At 39.9% G+C, this 21,258-nt stretch overlaps 1 protein-coding gene across 4 annotated transcripts in view; it reads right to left on the minus strand.

The window, feature by feature from the left end:
• Nucleotides 1-21,258, minus strand: part of KDM4C (lysine demethylase 4C) — a 424,788-nt gene that overhangs the window by 303,716 nt on the left and 99,814 nt on the right. For 3 of the 4 annotated variants that reach the window (XR_002771056.1, XM_003782886.2, XM_023507997.1), the window contains one exon: nucleotides 20,778-20,971. The exons of the other annotated variant lie outside the window; for it this stretch is intronic. Coding sequence is in view for 2 of the 3 variants with exons in the window: in XM_003782886.2 (XP_003782934.1) it covers nucleotides 20,778-20,971 (194 nt within the window). In the remaining variant the exon portion in view is untranslated. The remainder of the gene's footprint in view (nucleotides 1-20,777; nucleotides 20,972-21,258) is intronic. 4 annotated transcript variants of the gene reach the window in all.

The following is a 21,258-nucleotide window of genomic DNA, read 5'->3' on the forward strand; positions in this document are numbered from 1 at the left end:
ATGAACTGAAGAGAGATTAGAAAACCAATCACACTTCCAACAGCAATAGGATATTTACTAATAAAAAAGAAAGAAAGAAAAACAATCACACAGTCAAGTCCCTTAGATACCAGACAAAAGAAAAATATGCTCAGAAGTTACCTATTTCCACGTCCCAGCTCACTATTCCAATCACATTTTAAAAGATTGGGGAACAAAGGCCCACAGCCAGTAAACTGCTTACCAAAGTGGGCAGCTAGCTATAGCCCAAAAGTTCCTCCTGACTCATAGCGCTCCACCTCTCCAATAACTTTTTTGGTTACATACTTTGGGTCTTCTGGTTGGTTCATTTTGGTTTCTGATTTTAAGAAATTCTGAATGGTTGTCTTTTTAAATTTTAAAACATTTTTATCAACAAGCAGGATAGAATACAAAATTTTTATGAAAACATTTAGATTTCCACCACATCTAAGAACATTTTAATTTTTGAAGAAAAATTAAGCCAAAGATTACCAGCCTTTGAAAAACAGCTTTCATTTTATTTCACAATTATGTGACTGTTTAAATCTTGAATGTAATAATAATTTTTCACCCTTGAGTTCCTGGTGTTTTCAAAAGTGATAATACCTGAATTGAACTTGGACTTACAAATTTGAAAACCAATAATCTCAAATATCCTATATAAACACAAAATTTTACTAGAATTTTTAATGAGAAAATTTACAAATAATCATTCCATGGTTTATATAAAAATTATCTATTATTTTTGAAGACCTACATTTGCTATATTTACTAGCTCAATTTATATTAAATACAAGTTACATATTTCTTACTAAAGTAACTTATCTAATTGTACTTAACACCACACTTGGTTGCATTTAATGCCACTAGTAACTTATGCAAAACTTAATCGGATCCAGTGTAACTAGGCAATTCACTAAGAGAAAATCCAATCATATATCCTGTTGCTAAAGGCGCTGCTAATGAAATTATTCCAACTGAATTGGGAAGATAAAATTTTAGCATAACTAAATGACTATCAACCAATGTATATTTATGGACACTTCTTACCAGTTTTTAATTCCTACTTTATATAACAAATATACCCAGGGGAGGAAAAAACCAGCATAGGGATACAGGAGTATGAGTGTGCATGCACAGTTGTATATGTGTACATTCAGGGCAGAGGGTCACATCCCTCATGTACATGCATAGACACACACACAACGTGCATATGCCTGCCCACAAAGGGTTGGATATGGATGAAGAGTCATGTATCCACATTTACTTTTCATAAAAATCAGCAAAGTGAAAGTTGCTCAATGTAAAGTTCACCCATCCGTCCACAGAAAATGTAACTATTTTTTGGCTCAGCACCCGTAGTTCAGTGGTTACAGCACCAGCCACATACACTGAGGCTGGTGGTTCGAGCCCGGCCCCAGCCTGCTAAACAATGACAACTACAATTAAAAACAAAAATTAGCCGGGCATTATGGTGAGCACCTGTAGTCCCACCTACTCAGGAGGCTGGGGCAAGAGAATTGCTTAAGGCCAAGAGTTTGAGGTTGCTATGAGGTGTCCCCACAGCACTCTAATGAGGGGGACAAAGTGAAACTCTGTCTAAAAAAAAAAAGTAACTATTTTCATCTGTTGAAGGAAGGAGAAAAAAGCAAGGCATGATAGCTACACCCTCACCCCCAGGCCTCTGTTTACTGCTAAGATTTGAATCATACCAAGCCAGTCCCCCAGTATCTCTCTTCCTAGGTAGCCCTTATTAGCCTATTATTTTCTACAAATATACTATCTCCCCGTACAGATCTGGTCCTATCTTAGCAACTTAATTTGATCGATTCTACTTTCCATCTTTACATCTGGGACAAAGTCTCAGTCTTTTTTTTTGTTTGTTCTAATTTTTTTTGTAGAGAGAGAGTCTCACTCTATCACCCTCAGTAGATAGAGTAAGTGCCATGCCATCACACAGCTCACAGCAATCTCCAACTCCTGGGCCTAGGCAATTCTCCTGCCTCAGCCTCCCAAGTAGCTGGGACTACAGCTGCCTGCCGCAATGCCCAGCTATTTTTTTGTTGCAATTTGGCCAGGGCTGGGTTTGAACCTGCCACCCTCGGTATATGGGGCGAGTGCCCTACCCACTGAGCCACAGGTGCCACCCATCTCATTTCATTTTAACATCAAATAATTATCAATAAAACTGTATGGTAACCAATCACTGCTATAGTTAAATAGTTTATAAATCATCAAAGTATGAAAAGTTCATTCCAACCACAGACCTATACACCAGAAGACATGCAATACTTCCCAAGTAGCACTGAATCCTAAAACTGAAAGCCACCCAGTGGTTAACATCCAGTGAAGCACAACGGGGCAAAAATAACTTCAAGGAGGGGACACATGTCTCAGCCATCACCTTCCTCAAAGGAAATGCTATCCCTATGAAATACAGTAGAACCTGTGTAAGTTGACAACCCAACAGACGGTAACAAATTGATCAATATACAGAAATGGTCAAAATAAGGATCATCCAATGAGTATGTGTAGTGAGCACAAGTCCAGTCTATGAAAATAAGTTCAACTTAAAGAGATGGTCACTGTAGGGAGGTGGTCAACTACGGAGGTTCTACTCTATTTTTTGTATAGTTCTTTCTCTCCCATTCTCAATTCTAGGCTTTGTTACATGACATTTAAATAACATGACAAAGCTGGATAATGTCTTGTATTCAAATAACTTAGAAAATTCCCTGAATAGGCGCTGAACCCTGCCCTCAGTACTGACAGACTAAGGACAGTCATCATTACAAACTAAAAGTATGCAAGGATGCCAATAAAACTGGAAAGTAAACATCAGATTCTTCTGTTCATCATTACAGTCAATGTGATAAAGAAACTAGGACAGAAGAGTTTTAAATTTTTAGGAATTCATCTAAGCGTTAAATCATCTACTTTCTTACTCTGAACAATAAAATCAGAGAGCTATCTCACTCAGCAGTCAAGAAGCAACACACATACATGTTCCAAGTTCAGAACCACAAACCTGGCTCCAAACATACTTTCATTCATTTTCCTAATCCAATTACCTCACTCAATCAATACTAAAGAGAGCAAAGAACAATTTTGCTCTCTACATACAAGACAAAGGGTTAAAAGGGCCCCTAAGGAAAATCTAGTTTAATACTTCTAAAACTCTCTTCTGCTTCCCTACCAGCTCTGATAACTGGCAATAACAGGCACCCGGGAGAAGGAAAGACAGTAGATACACGCCTGGGGGATGGGGTACCCACCATACTCAGAAAGGGCTGCACAGGAAACCCCAACAGGGAAACACATTGCAATGGACAGATAAATGGATAGATGGATAGGAGGATGAAGGGAGTGAAAGAGGGAGGGAGGAATGGAGGGACAGATGGATGGATAGATGGATTGGCAGAGGGTAGGGAGGAAGGGAGGAGGAGAGGGAGGGAAGGAGAGACAGACACACTGGCAGAGGGAGGGGGGAACAGATGGACAGATGGGTGGACAGGTGGACAGAGGGAGGGTTGGATGTGTGGGTGGATGGAAGAAAGGGCAGATAGGCATTCTCTTCTAATTATCACACCTGAGTACCTGCCCTTGGTCCTGATTCCCCACAACCTCCCTAATGTCTGATCCTGCGGAGGGATATGAGTATGCACGCCTTTTTGGTTGTTGTTTAATATTTTTCTTCAGAATTTCTTCTCAGTAATAACACAGTGAATGGCCCAAGACAGAATACTAAGCAAAAACTTCCCTTAGCACTTTGAAAACAGAAATCTAGGTGGCTTCCACACCTGCAGCCAATCTGTATAGGCTGACAGGCAGCCCTCGCCTATGAGAAAGTATGCCTGGCCTCAGGAACACACAAAGACTACATCTGACAGTGGGCTCACTGTCTACCTGCAACGGTACTGCTAATCATGTCCCACAGCACTACCTTGCTGGCACTGCAGCAATGTGAAGCCAAACAATTCCAATCTGCTACATGTCCATAAGGGGATTCGGACAGAAGAGACCAGAAAACAGCAAAGTGTGTACGTCTTCCTGTGTGTTCCACCAACCAACTTCCTCAGAGAGTAGAATGCACATTCAGCATGAACTGGAGGGAAGCATGGAAGAAACCTTGCACAGGTCACTTTACAACTGTCAGATCTTGCTGCAACACAGAACATCATGGAAAGGATCAAACTTGTAATATTTAGAAGCTCATTATTAAATGATGGCTATATGGCAATGAGGTAAGCCCAACCTGTAGACCCTCATAGCCAATAAATGTGAGAAAATGTTCAAGAAACATTAATTCAATCAATCACACGATCAGGGAGCAGACAAGCACCTTAAAGGGTGATTATAATTTGAATGATCTCAGGAAGGCACAGAGCGTTTTGCAACCCATCAAAATACTCCAACTCACCCCTCAGCAGCCTGAAAATAGGCCTTGTGTCCTTCTTTCCCCCACTGTACCATACCTGGCCTGACCAACTGCCCCATACTCTGTAACACTGGGGGGCTATTCCATTCTTTCAGAATACAGTCCTGGGAATTTTCTTTTAATATAGATATGGGCAGCGCCTGTGGCTCAAAAGAGGCCCCATATGCCAGAGATGGTGGGTTCAAACCTAGCTCCGGCCAAAAAAAAATAGATAGATAGATAGATATGCTGCTACTAAGAATCACATTAATGTAGTCTGATTCAACTCAGTAGACAGTTACAGAGCTCTTGCAACACACACGCACTGCAGGAAGAACTCAAGGTATCTCCTATGTAAGTAGAAATGGTTTGAGATACATTGATCTGAACACAGTGTGGACTGCAGCACGTGGATCTCAGGAATTAAGTACCCATGTCCATTTCCTCCCATGAGGCAGTTAGTGTGTACTAATAACTGGGGGTCAAGGGATAACTTCGGTTTCTCAAACCTCCCACAGTTATCACCACTAGGGATAAACTAAAACACCACACTCCAGGACATTCACATTTTAAATCTCAAAAAAGTATAACCTCTTATTCACATTTGTAATAATGCATCACAGTTGGACTGAGCCCCTATCTGGGAGCACGATGAAAGTGGGGTTCCTATCCTAAACACTAGATGTACAGCAAAATATCCACTCCTTTTTCCAAGCTCAGCTGCAGTCACCCCCAGACCCCCAGGGAGAGTTCCTTGCTCCCTCTTTCACTGTATCAACCATCTCATAGATCAGTGTCCATCATAGCACTGTGAATATGTTTTTTAATAACCTTCCAGCCTCCCTGTTCTCCTCCCTAAGCACCTAGGGGTAAGAGCTTGTGATTCTCTCGAAACAAAGTACCACCAGAACAGATACTCTGTGTCTGTTGACATCTGTCACTTTCAAACCATAAATGATGTCCCTGCTCCCTCAGGATAGATGACTTGGAGAAGAGAAAGAACACAGAAAGAAGAAACAGTCACGAAAGTGGGAAATGAGGAAAAGGTAAGGGAGCAAACCTAATTTCTGACTATAGGGTCAGTCTGTCGTACTCAGGACAAACAGCTGCCACCCTCAATGTTGTGGTACCACGGTCCATTGCATGAAACATTCCCTGGATGCAAGGGTCTCCCAGAACTCCACGTTTTTAGCTAGGTCTTTGCAGTCAGCCTAGCTTCTCATCATTCACCCTGACCTTACCCACAGTTGTGATGCCTAGAATGTCCATGAGCTAGGAAAGACAAGTGTGTACAAAGTAGGTGGGCAGGCTTGGGGCTTTTAAATTTCACATGACAGTGAATCTAATTTCCCAATATAATGGTACTAAAAATTCAGCTTGATAAATGTAGCAGCCATCACAGCAAAATATCATCTAATTTCTTATTTTACAAATGACAATTAATACAAGTCAACCAACAAAAGATTTGTACTTTATACAAATATTTAAATACAAGTACATACTGCTGAAAGTAATTGTGCATTTAACTTTTAGGACAGTATTTTTGGTTTCAGAAATACTGACTATATTGCCAATACTTCTGCTAACTAAAAACTATGCTAATAACTATGAACACTAGTTAGATATTAACAGAATAATGTTTTATTTAAAATTATCTCGGACGGCACCTGTGGCTCAATGGGCAGGGTGCTGGCCCCATATACAGAGGGTTGCGGGTTCAAACCCGGCCCCAGCCAAACTGCAACAAAAAAAAAGCCAGGTGTTGTGGCAGGTGCCTGTAGCCCCCACTACTTGGGAGGCTGAGGCAAGGGAATCGCCCAAGCCCAGGAGTTGGAGGTTGCTGCGTGCTGTGTGACACCATGGCACTCTACCAAGGGCGATAAAGTGAAACTCTGTCTCTACAAAATAAATAAACAAATAAATAAATAAAAATTATTATCTTTCATGAAGTGAAAAAGAAAAAAATTTGAAGGCCAAGGAATACAGAATTCCTCCAAGGACATAACTGTGTGGTTTAAAAAAAAAAAACAGAACTAGAATGATATTAACCCAGTGATTACAATATAAGCACTATCTTGAACTAATTAATATTAGGCTGACACTTCAAACCATTAGTATATTAGTATGCAAATCAGAGTATACGCAATCCATTTCTCAAATACGCAATCCATTTCTCAGATTCAGGTTTTTCTCTGTGAACTGTTTTCTCCTGGAACTGTCTTCTCCTTTCAAGACACACTCAGTCCTTTTACTTGTTGACCAATACTTCGCAAGTAAGACAAATTTTCTAAAATAGTTAATGTATAAATATATTTTTCAAAGCAAGATATACTCCAATAGTTATCAAAAAAAAACTCAACAGGCCAGGTGGGCACAGTGGTTCACACTTATCATCTCAGCACTCTGGGAAGCCAAAGCTGGTAGATTACCTGAGTTCATAGGTTCGAGACCAGCCTAAACCAGAGCAAGACCCCATCTCTAAAAATAGCCAGGCATTGTGGTGGGCACCTATAGTCCCAGCTACTTGGAAGGCTAAGACAAGAGAATTGCTTGAGCCCAAGAGTTTGAGGTTGCTGTGAGCTGTGACACCACTGCACTCTACTGAGGGTGACAAAGTGAGACTCTGTCTCCAAAGGAAAAAAAACCTGAATGACGGTGGGTTTTATAAACGTGATTATGTTACACTTTCATATTATTTATGGTGTTTATGAGTTTTAATATTTGTACATGGCTTTAGCATTAATATTTTAAACTATGAACTCTTGTTCATTAACAATAGAAAAAAAAACATTTCATACATAAAATTTCAGTTCTTAAATACAGACTAATATTAGAAACAGAAAATGACTATCAGAGCTGCTAAAAGTCCCCCCTTTCACACAAGGCCTTTGTAGCCCTCATAAAAGGGAAAGGCCTCACCCCAATCTCAAATTCCCAACCCCAAAGTCATGATCCCCAAAGAGGAAAGGGATGGCACCCCTCATTCAATGAATGGTCCATGTTTAGGAATAAAGGCTTGACCCCTTTGCCTCGCTATGAAGGGCCCTGCCAACCCCCAGCACTGCCAGTGGGATACTGCCAGGGCTGTGCTAGAGTTCAGCCTCCCCTTCGGCGGGCCTCACCTGCCTTCCACACTGCTAACGGTGCTCACTCTCCAAGAAACCACCAGCACACATCTCAGGATCAACTTCCCAAGTAATCTAAGCTAAAACAGTAATATAAAAATGCTGGTAAAAAGATGTATGTCACTAAATCTAAGTCCTGAAAATTACAAGCTGGGTATCTAAAAGTATGGCTTGCAGGACAAGTCCTATGACCTGAGGCCCAGTAAGGACTCCTGATAAAAAGCCCCTGAAAAAAGGAATTGGCTGGCAGGGATCTACATCCTATACCCTCCCATGGCCACATGCTGATTTTGTGAGGACTGTTTTTGCTTATCAGAGGTGTCAGCTATCACAAAAAGTATACATGGAACTTTTCGTTCATATATTTAATGTGTGGCTCAAGACAACCCTTATTCTTCCAATGTGCAGCAGAGGAAAAAAAAGCTGGACACCCCTGAACTAGGGCTTAGCCTCACCCTCACACATACTCTAGGCTATCTATGGCCTGATTCTTAATGGAACATGTAAGTGACAAATCACTAGAGGAAAACATTAGAAAAAGTCCCACAGGAGAAAAGTTTCAGTGAACATTAGATAGCTTGGCACCTGTAGCTCAGCAGCTAGGGCTCCAGCCACATATACCAGAGCTGGTGGGTTCAAACCCAGCCCAGGCCTGCCAAACCACAAGGGCAACTACAACCAAAAAATAGCCAGGTGTTGTGGTGGGCACCTGTAGTCATAGCTACTTGGGAGGCTGAGGCAAGAGAATCGCTTAAGCCCAAGAGTTTGAGGTTGCTGTGAGCTGTGATGCCACAGCACTTGATCAAGGGGGAAATAGTAAGACTCTATTTCAAAAAAAAAAAATTTAGCATTAGAAAGATGGACAGTTCTGTTCAATTTGGAATTTCAAATACAGTCTGATATCCATATATGCAAATTAATATCTGGAACAATCAGAAAAAATAAATTACTATCATCTAACAACTAGGTTTTATAACTGAATATAACTAACAAGTGAAGAAAACTTGACGTTAAAGAAGTAACATTTCATATTACCTATTATGTATATTCAAAGTTCTCAATGTGTCCTAAACACTATATATGTGTTTATTTGGCAGAAGAAAAAGGTTGATACCAGCTATCAGCAACTATAAAAAAGCTTAACTATCCTCCCCAGAATATTCAACAAATAATACATTGAGTATTAAAGTAATATTTCTGGGCTGGGCACAGTGGTCTATATCCTAGCATTCTGGGAGATCAAGGCCAGAGGATCCCTTGAGCTCAAGAGTTAGAGACCAGGCTTAAAAAGTGCGACACCTCATCTCTACTAAATATAGAAAAATTAACGAGGCATGGTGTTACATGCCTGTAGTACCACTTACTCAGGAGGCTGAGGCAACAGGACTACTTGATATTAAGAGTTTGAGGTTGCTGTGAACTATAATGACATCTTGTCACTCTACCCAGTGACAGAGTGAGACACTGTCTCAATTAAAAAAAAAAAAAAACTTATAAGGGCCAAACAAAGTTGGTCTAGGTGTTTCTCTCATTCACATCTCAAAGGTATCCCCATCCCCACGATTTATCAATTATCACAAGATTAGAATCTAGCCACACTATGCCCTTCTGAAAATCTTCTCTTATGCCATGGTTTCATACACAAAACAACAATGAAAACCATTTTTGTCTTTTAGCTCTGCATAAAATCCCATTAAAAGAAAGTTGATAGTCTAAAAAAGAAAGAGAGGTGGGCTTTCTTTTTTACCCATTCCTTAATCTTTACTCTTTCCTTTTCTCTTTAAACCTATAGGGGGAAAAAATCTGACAGGTGAGCTAAAATTCTTGCTGGAAGACTCAATAATAACCAGATAAAACATTTAAGGTCCCAAGTCATTACCAGAATCCTAAGTTTAATAATGGGGAAAAAGAAAACAACCCTACCTACCTGAGATATCTGTCCTTTGGGTTACTAAAGAGGATTTCTTAGGCTAATTAGCACAGTTCCTGGCACACATAAAAAGACTTCACTAAGTGGAATGAATTCATGAAAGAGAAACAATACACTTCACAATACTAATCAAGCCCTACTTCTTGAAAAGTAAGAATATATTTATGGTCATAAAAATAACTTTTATAGGGGTGGTGCCTAGGGCTCAAAGGAGTAGGGCGCCGGCCCCATATGCCAGAGGTGGTGGGTTCAAACCCAGCCCCAGCCAGAAACTGCAAAAAAATAAAATAAAATAAAATAATAACTTTTATAAATCCATTTGCAAGTCTAGCTGTAGAAGTGTGATCATGAATAAAGCCACTTTCCTGGGTCCAGTGCCTATAGCTCAACAGCTAGGGCGCCAGCCACATACACTCAAGCTGGCAGGTTCGAACCAGCCCTGGCCTGCCAAACAACAAAGACAACTAAACCAAAAAATAGCCAGGCATTGTGGCAGGCACCTGTAGTTCCAGCTACTTGGGAGGCTGATCCAAGAGAATCTCTTAAGCCCAAAAGTTTGAGGTTGCTGTAAGCTGTGATGCCACAGCACTCTACCAAGGGTGCCATACTAAGACTCTATCTCAAAAAAAAAAGCCACTTTCCTATATGTTCAAGTCAAGAAACAATATGTTTAATATATTTTGCAAAATATATTAAATGCCATGCATTTTCTACAAACTCCTATCAATACAGCCAAATTAAGCAGTGTGAAAGGAGGGAGAGAAAAACCAGAAAAAATGACAAGCTAAGCAAAATAATCTGTGAACTACTTACGACAATAATTAAAAGGCTAACAGCACTAATTCTCATTTTTAATGAAATACACAGTAAGTAAATTTGTGTTCATCTTCTGATTTTTTCCCCTAAGAGTTATTTGATTTAACAATTTTTTTCATGTGAAAGTGTTTCTGTGTTCTTATAGGTGGTGGTGGTAATTTAGTAAAAGAATATCAAAAAGAAACAGGCATGTAAGTAGAATTCACAAGCTCTTGCTATGCTTATGAGGGGTATCAATTGTACTTAATTAATACATGAATTTAGAGTTACTCTAAGGCAGAGGTTCTCAACCTGTGGGTCTCGACCCACAGGAACTGTATAAAGGGCTGCAGCATTAGGAAGGTTGAAAACATTCAACATTATACTGTTATTAACTAATTAGAGAAAATGTTTTATATCTCACCACTTCAGCAAAAAGAGAAAGATTTACTTTTGAAATCACTAACACCAGACTGCCTGGATACTTCCTTCAGGGTACTCTGTGTAGACCAGCAGTTCACAGAGTTAGTGTTTGGACTGCAGGCATGTGGGTGTGTGCTAGCATGGCTGTGGTTATTTTTAAGTCAAGCTCAGAAAGTAGATGCTCAGGTCTAGTCAGGCAAAATACAATCCACTTATCAATAAATATGTTTGCTACCAGTTATCATTGTATTCTCTTCTTTTTTCCCACCAACAAACATAGTTCACAACTGTGTACAAAATTACTGCCAAACTCCTTGGGTATATGTCCTATTCTTTTTTTATTTTTTTTTTGTCTGATTCTTTTTAATTTTATTAACAACATTACCTTGAAAATATATATGCATAGGCCAGGCACAGTGCCTCATCCCTGTATTTTTAGCACCTTGAGAGGCCAAGGTGGGAGGAATTACTTGAGCTCAGAAGTTCAGGACAACTGAGCAAGAGCAAGACCAAGACCTCAAATCTACTAAAAATAGAAAAAATTACCTGGGCAATATGGCAGGCGTCTATTGTCCCAGTTACTCAGGAGGCTCAGTCAGGAGGATCACTTGAGCCTAAGAAATTGAGGTTGCTATGAATTAGGGTGATACCACAGCACTTTAGCCTATGGCAAAAGAGTGAGACTCTATTAAAAAAAAAAAAAAAAAAGGAAAGGAGGAGGAGGGAGGAGAAAAATATACATGGATATGTCTTAAGGAATCAGAATAACTTATGCAATTGTTTTTTGTTGTTGTTGTTTTGTTTTTGAGACAGAGTCCCACTATGTCGGGTGCCACAGCTCACAGCAACCTCAAATTCTTGGGCCCAAGTGATTCTCTTGCCTCAGTCTCAGCCAAAAAAAAAATGCCTGGCTATTCTTTTTGTTGTAATTGTCATTGCTGCTTAGCTGGCCCAGGCCGGGTTCAAACCTGCCACCCTCAGTGTATGTGGCTGGTGCCGTAACCACTGTGCTATGGGCACCAAGCCTGCAATTGATTTCTATTACTATTTCAGTTTGAAAGTATCCTTTTTTATTTTCTTAAATTTTTTTAACCAAAACAAGATTTTTAAAAACTATATATATATATATATATTTTTTTTTTTTTTTTTTTGAGACAGATTCTCTGTCAACCTGGGTACAGTGCCATGGCATCATTATACTCCACAGCAACCTTGAACTACTTTTTTTAAAAAATTTATTTAGAAGATAAATTTCTCCAGGAAGAAAAAATTAAAACCAGAAAAGAACCACTGTGAATTCCAAGAGTATCTCTTCTAAGCAAAACATCAAAAGAATATAGTTTTTACTATTATCCAATTACTCTTAATATTTGTAATTAGAACATAGTAATGGATCTAAAATTACTAAACAAAAAATTTAACAAATAAGAATTAGTACAATGGCCTGCTAATTCACTGTATCATTAAATACGAAGCTGCCCAATTCCAAATGTTCTGCTTTAGATTTTTTTATTTTTTTTTTGAGACAAAGCCTCAAGCTATCTCCCTGGGTAGAGTGCCATGGCATCACAGCTCACGGCAACTTCCAACTCCTGGGCTCAAGCGAGTCTCCTGCCTCTGTGTCCCAAGTAGCTGGGACCACAGGTGCCCACCACAACACCCAGCTATTTTTTGGTTGCAGCCGTTGTTGTTGTTTGGTGGGCCCAGGCTGGATTCAAACCTGCCACCTTAGGTGTATGTGGCTGGTGCCTTAGCCACTTGAGCCACAGGCACCAAGCCTAGATTTTTTTTAAGAAAAAAACCTCAAATAAGAAATCCATTCAGTAAGGCTGTTCACCGAACAAATGTTTATTGGGGAAAAAAAATATGTTTATCAAGTAACCCACCATGTGCCAGGGTCATGCCAGATGCTGTGCCGGTCACCATAGATACATTTGCAAACAAGACTTACAGGTATCTCCTTCTCTGGGAGTTTACATTTTAATGTAGATGTACATTAAACATCTTTAGGTCAATTTGGCACCATATAACTTGTTCATTCTTTTAAAAAGATGTGTAATCTATAATTCAACAATGATCAAAAATTTAGTTGTATATGAACAGCTCAAAAAAGTTTATGTCAAGTTCTAGCCAATAAAACCAGGCAAGAGAAGGTAATAAAGGGAATCCAAATGGGGCACAGGAAGCTAAAACTCTCTCTTTTTGCTGACGTTATGACCTTATACTTAGGGAACCTCAAAGACCCAACCACAAGACTCCCAGAAGTTATCAAAAAACACAGTAATGTCACAGGATATAAAATGAGTGTCCAACAGTAGTCTCCGTACAGGCCAACAACAGCCAAGGTGAGAAGCTAATCACGGACACAATTCCCTTCACAGTAGCCTCAAAGAAAATGAAATACCTAGGAATATACCTAACAAAAGAGCTGAAGGACCACTATGAAGAAAATTACAAAACCTAAGAAATAGCAGAAGATATTAACAAATGGAAGAATATACCATGCTCATGGCTGGGAAGAATCAACATTGTTAAAATGTCTATACTTCCCAAAGCAATCTAGAGATTCAATGTCATCATATTTTCAAGATTTAGAAAAAATAATTCAGCTTGGCACCTGTGGCTCAAGTGGCTAAGGCGCCAGCCACATATACCTAAGGTGACGGGTTCGAATCCAGCCCGGGCCTGCCAAAACAACAATGACGGCTGTAACCAAAAAATAGCTAGGTGTTGTAGTAGGCGCCTGTGGTCCCACCTACTTGGGAGGCAGAGGCAGGAGACTCGCTTGAGCCCAGGAGTTGGAGGTTGCTGTGAGCTGTGATGCCACAGCACTCTACCCAGGGGGATAGCTTGAGGCTCTGTCTCAAAAAAAAGAAAAATAATTCTTCATTTTTATGGAAGCAGAAAAAACCCTATAGAGATAAGACAATTCTTAGTAAAAAAAAAAAAAAAAAAAAAAAAAAACAAGGCCAGGGGCATCGGTCTACTAGACTTTAGGCTTTGATTGAACAATGTTAAACCTCGTAATATGGTACTACAAGGCCATAGTGATAAAAACAGCATGGTATTGGCACAAAAATAGAGACATTGACATCTGGAACCGAACAGAAAACCATGAGATGAAACCAACATCTTACAGCCACTTGATCTTCGATAAACCAAACAAGAAGATACACTGGGGGAAAGAATCCCTATTCAATAAATGATGCTGACAGTATTGGGTAACCACATGTAAAAGACTGAAACTGGACCTGCACTTTTCTCCACTCACTAAAATTTATTCAAGATGGATAAAAGATCTAAATCTAAGGTATGAAACAATAAAAATCCTCAAAGAAAGTGTGAGGAAAACTTGAAGGTATTGGCCTGGGAAAGACTTTATGAAGAAGACTCCAGGGGCAAGTGCTACAACAACAAAAATAAACAAATGGGACATAATTAAACTCAACAGCTTCTGTACAGCTAAGGACACAACAACCAAAGCAAAAAGACAATCATCAGAATGGGAAAAGATACTTACATATTATCAACTGGACAAAAGCTTGATAACTACAATCCACAGAGACCTCAAATTAAACAGCAAAAAAAGAGCCAAGATCCCTTACATCAATGGGCAAGTGAGATCAACAGAACCTTCTCTAAAGAAAACAGACAAAGTTTGGCTCCTGTAACTCAGCAGCTGGGGCGCCAGCCACAAACATCTGAGCTGGCAGATTCGAACCAGCCTGGGCCAGCCAAACAATGATAACTGCAACCAAAAAATAGCTGGGCGTTGTGGCGAGTGCCTATAGTCCCAGCTACATGGGAGGCTGAGGCAAGAGAAATTGCTTAAGCCCAAGAGTTTGAGGTTGCTGTCATTTGTGATGCCACAGCACTCTACCAAGGGCAACAGACAAATAGCTAACAAACATATGAAAAAATGCTCATAGTAACTAATTATCAGAGAAATGAAAATCAAAACCACCCTTATATATCAACTAAATCCAGTGAGACTGGCCCACATCACAAAGTCTCAAAGCTGCAAATGCTGGCGTGGATGTGTAGAGAAGGGAACACTTTATACTGCTGGTGGGGCTGCAAACTAATACAGCTTTTTGGAAGGAAGTATGGAGAATCCTCAAGGAACTCAAACTAGACCTCCCATTTCATCCAGCAATCCCATTACTGGGTATCTGCCTAGAAGGAAAAAAAATCATTTTATCATAAGGACATTTGCACCAGACTGTTTATTGCAGCTCAGTTTACAATTGCCAAATTGCAGAAACAACCTAAATGCCCACCAATCCAGGAATGGATTAACAAGCTGGGGTATATGTATACCATGGAATACTATTCAGCTACTAAAAAAGATTGTACTTTACATCTTTTGTATTAACCTGGATGGATGTGGAACATATTATTCTTAGTAAAACATCACAAGAATGGAGAAGCAAGAATCCAATGTACTCAATTCTGATATGAGAACAACTAATGCTAATACATGGAGGGGGAGAAGGGGAATGGGAGAGTGGAGAAAGGGAAGGAGGAAGAGGGGTGGGGGGTCATAAGGTGTGACACACCTCTTCGGGACACAATTATAAGAGGGGCTTTACCTAACAAATATAAGCAGTGTAACCTGGTTCGTTGTACCCTCAATGATTCCCCAAGAATAAAAAAAAAAAAAAAAAAAAAAGGTTTATGTCATTTAAAACCAAGAATCTTTAGTAATATAAAATCTGAGGTGCATGTTTAGAACACTTCACGCCACGTAGACATGTAATATACAGGGTGGCACATATCTTACAATCCCAGCACTCTGGGAGCCTGAGGTGGGAAGATGGCTGAAGCCAGGAGTTCACGATCCATCTGGGCAACATACTAAGACCCTGATTCTACAAAAAATGTCAAAACTAGCCTGTTGATACAGTGCATGCCTGTAGTCTGACTCAGGAGGGTGAGGTGGAAGGCTGAGGAGTTGGAAACTATACACACACACACACACACACATTAAATGAATATATAAACTGCTCCCATCTACTGAGCACTTAATAAATACATCAGGAGCTAGGGTATGTGGTTGGTACACAGTATATTATTTAACCCACACAATTACCTTATGTAGTGGGCACTAGAAGCATCTGAGTGTTTTAGGAGAGCAAACTGAGGCAAGAAGGTCACAAACTCAATAGAACATAATGCCAGAACTTGAGGCTAGAGTACTAACACCTGTGCTCTTCAATACTATGCTACATACATGGCAACACTGAACAAATGATCCAAACACCAAACTAAGTAGATATTGATCTTCCCATTGCTATAAAAAATTTCAATCCTTAATATTTCTAAAAACATCTAGGAAAACCTTTCCTGATTTTAGACTTCTTCATAGTCTAAGACATGTCTTCCTACACCTCACCTCGGCCATCCTCTACAGAGCAAATCTGAACCTTTCTTATTGGTTGTGTTTTTACCCGGTATAAGGAAGAAGGATTCACGCTACCTTGTATAATTGGTATCTACTTCCAGCAATTAACCACTATCACACATGAGGCTTGAAAGGGGAATCATATTTAATTTGAACTTGAGATTCCAGCTCTAGTATATACAGATACATGCTGCCTAGTTCAGACTTCAAATGACTACTATGACAAAAGAAATATTTATTCTCATAGTCATTAAAATAATAATTATGAATATTTGTAGAGTACTTCAGAATTTAAAAAGCACATTTACACACGGTATGTCCCTAGAGCCTCCTAGAAATCTTTTGACTAGACAGGGAATAAATCATGCCTCTGTTTGGCCGTTAAAGAAACTCATGATAAAAGAAGTATAGTGATTTGCCCTAAGTCATTCACCTAGTAAGTGACAGATTAGGACTTTAAAACAGGACTTCTGCCTCCTAAGTCAATATTCATTCCAAGAAAATAAACAGTTTTCTATCTGCTTACTCTAAGGATTCTTTTTCCCTTAAACATTTATGCCAAAAATGTTTACATAAATCATCCTCTAAAGTCTTTTCAATACAAGCCTGTGGTCCTGAACACTTACTCAGCAAATCCACACACTACGGGTAGAAAATATGTTTCAGGGCTTCTACCTGGAGCACAGCAACTCAAAACACTCAGGAAACTTGGTTTTGCTTTTTTTCTTTTTTTGAGACAGAGCCTCAAGCTTTCATCCTGGGTAGAGTACTGTGGCATCACAGCTCACAGCAACCTCCAACTCCTGGGCTCAAGCAATTCTCCTGCCTCTGCCTCCCAGCTAGCTGGGACTACAGGCGCCTGCCACAACGCTCGGCTATTTTTTGGTTGCAGCCATCATTGTTGTTTGGTGGGCCCAGGCTGGATTCAAACCTGCCAGCTCAGGTGTATGTGGCTGGCACCTTAGCCACTTGAACCACAGTTCTGCCTAGCCAGAAACTTGGTATTTTTAATAGTTACCAAGAATCTTTATAAAGTGCTATAAATGTTTCCTTTCCTGCCCTTAAACAGAATGATCCCAAACCATTTAACACTCTCCTGGTTAAACACAAGAATTGGTTGGCCGGGGCCATGGCTCATGTCTATAATCCTAACAGAGAGATTATAAGAGAATGAGGCAGGTGAACTCTTGAGTTCAAGAGCTCAAGACCAGTCTGAGAAAGAGCTAAAACACAGAAAAACTAGCCAGGCTCCATGGCAGGTACTTGTAGTCTCCCCTACTTGGAAAACTGAGGCAGGAGGATCACTTCAACCCAAGAGTGAGAGGCTGCTGTGAGCTAGGATGCTATGGTACTCTACACAGGGTGATGGAGTGAGACTCTGTCACTAAATAAATGAAGAAATGAAGAAATTCTTTACAGGGCATCATCAATCTTATAGCACGGCCCTATATGTTGAGTCCTGATGATTCAAAGCCAAAATAAAAATAAATAAACAAATAAACATAAACCTCATCTTCAAGGCACACACAGGCAAGTTAAGGGGTGGTGAGAGGGGAAAGGGGGCAGGGTAGGGGGAGAACCACTCCCTTGAGCTGTAAAACCAGGTGTATAAGGCAGGAGCAGCACATGGTCCAAAGGGTCTTCAGGCAAAATCAAAGACACACATGAGCAGAGGACAGCAAGGGGAGGCTGGAGCAAGGAAGGAATGGTAGGCAGTCTCTGCAATATTCATACTAATGTCATACCTGGGGGTCCAAGTGAAGAAGAAGGAGGAGTAGAGGTCAAATGACAGCCTATAAAGCGAGAAGAGAAGGAAGAGGACGTACTGTGGTAACAGATGTGTCAAGTACAGGAGAGGCCAAGCCATGGAGAAAAGTGAAAGCAAACCTTCACAGAACAAAGGGTAAATACACGAGAACACAGAGAAGATGACCAGAAGAAAATAACTCAGCACATACACAGGTGCATGCAGAAACTCACATCACCTGGTCATCCTCTTATTTTGTTAAGTAAATAAAAATAATCCTCTCCCCCCAATCACAAATCATAAAATAGAGCCCTGGAGATTATTCGGGCAAATCTTGGAATGGGGGTGGGAAGAGGAAACTGGAGTCCAGAAAAGCAGAAAAGTACAGTTATCTGTAGAAAGCCACACACATCAGTGATGGGACAAGGCCTAAGCCTGATTGCTGGTCCCTCGGATTTAAGCTCTGCCACACACACTCCCAATACTCAGATGAATTTGTATTGCTTCTACCACCTCTCAAATCTCATTTGAAATATATTATAATCTTTACTAAAATGAATTTTCATGATAATAAAGTTTACTTCAAAATTATTTATGCTGAGGTAATATAATCTTGCATAAATCTACTGGGAAATATTCTTAGAGCCATTTATATCACTCTTTTCCTACAGTAGTTATCTTAGAAAATGGAATGTAGATTAGCTGTCGTAACTCAATGCTGTGTTTTATTGTTTTATCATTATAAATAACAGTGAAGGTTAAGGATAATAGTGATAATATAAATCTGCCCTTACTGCATATAATGAAGTCTATATGCTTAACAACTAACAAAGCAAGAAAAAATAACTAACAGAGTAATTACAGAAAATAAACACACTGCAAGGAAGAAATACTTTGGAAATGGATGTAATTATTTTCACATATGAACAGTGGTGCTTTTCAAGACTCTAGAATCAGTCTTATCCCTAACCAAAATATTCTTCTCAAGTGATCTTTAGGAGACATCACCTATTCCCAGGATAAGAAAAAACAATCACCTTTCTTGATAAAAGGAAAAAAAAGATTTCATCTAAATGCTAATACCAAAAATTCAAATTAATGTACCAGGCCTTGGCTTGGCACCTACAGCTTAGTGGCTAGGGCACCAGCCACATAAACTGGAGCTGGAGGATTCAAACCCAGCCCAGGCCTGCCAAACAATGACAACTACAACCAAAAAAATAGCTGGGCGTTGTGGCAGGCACCTGTAGTCCCAGCTACTTGGGACACTGAGACAAGATGGCTTAAGCCCAAGAGTTTGAGGTTGCTGTGAGCTCTGACGCCAAGGCACTCTACCATGGGCAACATAATGAGACTCTATCTCAAAAAAAAAAAAAAAAGAAAGAAAGAAAGAAAAGAAAGAAAATATAACTGATATTTAAGCATTCTTAGGACTAAGAAAATGCAGACAAGTTGAAACATGAAACTGGCTGATCATAAAAGACACAAGGGTGACTGGTAGACTCATAATGACAACTAGACAGCCAATATGTAATAGGATGCAATTTCCAGAGAGACACATCTTAAAATTATTGCCCAGAAGGATGAAGGAAAAGACTCACAAATACAGGAAATAGCAAGTTAAAAATACCTACAAACACCAGTATGTTAATATTCTTATGTTTCTCTACACCCATAATCCAAGGAGTTCTAATACACATCCAGAGTCAGCCTCCCTCTCCTTTCAGCCTACACATACTGAATGGAATTTATCATTTTCTTAGCAGAGGACAGACTAGAAGATCATGAAGACTGCTTAAAACTACATCTAAGAGGCAGCTCCCGTAGCACGGTGGTTACTGCGCCAGCCACATACACCAGGGCTGGCAGGTTGAAACCCAGCCTGGGCCAGCTAAACAACAAGGACAACTGCAACCAAAAAATAGCTGGGCGTTGTGGAGAGCAGCTGTAGTCCCAGCTACTTGGGAGGCTGAGGCAAGAGAATCTCTTAAGCCCAAGAGTTTGAGGTTGCTGTGAGCTATGACGCCATGGCACTCTACCGAGGGTGACATAATAAGACTTTGTCTCAAAAAAAAAAACTACATCTAAGAAGTCAACTCTTCACTCCTAACTACTTTTCACATGCCCTCCAACAAACATTCCATGAAGTAAATATGCCTAACGAATTCTTTTTTTTTTTTTTTAACTCTTGCCTCAGCTTCCCAAGTAGCTGGGACTACAGGCGCCCACCACAATGCCTGGCTATTTTTTGGTGTAGTTGTCATTGTCATTTAGCAGGCCTAGGCCAGGTTCAAACCTGCCAGCCCCAGTGTATGGGGCCAGAGCCCTAACGACTGAGCTACAGGAGCCAAGCCCTTACAAATTCTTTTAGACCAAAATATCTATCAATTCATGGCCAAAAATATGATCTACAGGAAACATTGCTTATAAAACGGGGATATTTTTGAGAAATATGTCCTTAAGCAATTTTGCAGGGTATACTTACACAAACCTACACAGTAGCCTACTACACACCTGTACACCAATGCTATACTGGTCCTATGCTACAGACCTGAACAGCATATTACTGTACTAAATATTGTAAGACACTGTTAACAAGATGGTAAGAATTTGTGTAGCTAAACATATTGAAATTCAGAAAAGAAATTTTCCAGGGTATTATAATCTTAAGGGACCAACACTGTATTAAATTAATATATATGGTGCATCACTGATTTATAAGTCCTTATGTGGCATACAGCATACAGTTCACTACTAGGTTTAGTTTCTAAATAAGATTCTGGAAATAGTAAGATAATCACAGTCAAAAATTTCCTCACAGCTCACATAAATCTGAATCCACCAAATCAAAGCATGAAATCCTCTTCAGTATGTGTGTAACAGCCAAATTTCCAAAATTCCAAAACAAAAAAATGAATCTTAATTAAATAACTTGCCAAGACTTGGGCTCTCCAAAGTGGAGATAATTGATGCTGTAGAGGTCCATGTCCTCAGTGTGCCATGCAAATGTGGTTTTCCACATGCCAAAATAGAGATATGGGGTATTTACACCCTCAATAGAAATACCGCACTCTTCTTCAACCACATCCAAGACTGTATTTAGGCGAGCTATGTTCCATTCATCCACACCCTGGAACCAGGAGAGAGAGAAAGAAATGATATGTTAAACACTATAAAAGATAACATTTACTAATCAAACCACTAGCTGCCAAAATTATTACACTATATATTTTAATTCAGTGACAAATGAAAAAGAACCTTTACTCGGCTCGGCGCCTATAGCTCAACCGGCTAAGGCGCCAGCCACGTACACCTAGGGTGGCGGGTTTGAGTCCCCAGCCCGGACCCGCCAAACAACAATGACGGCTGCAACCAAAAAATAGCCGGGCGTTGTGGCAGGCGCCTGTGGTCCCAGCT

Source organism: Otolemur garnettii, unplaced genomic scaffold, assembly GCF_000181295.1.
Source record: "Otolemur garnettii isolate 467f Iridium unplaced genomic scaffold, OtoGar3 scaffold00006, whole genome shotgun sequence".
Taxonomy (NCBI): domain Eukaryota; kingdom Metazoa; phylum Chordata; class Mammalia; order Primates; family Galagidae; genus Otolemur; species Otolemur garnettii.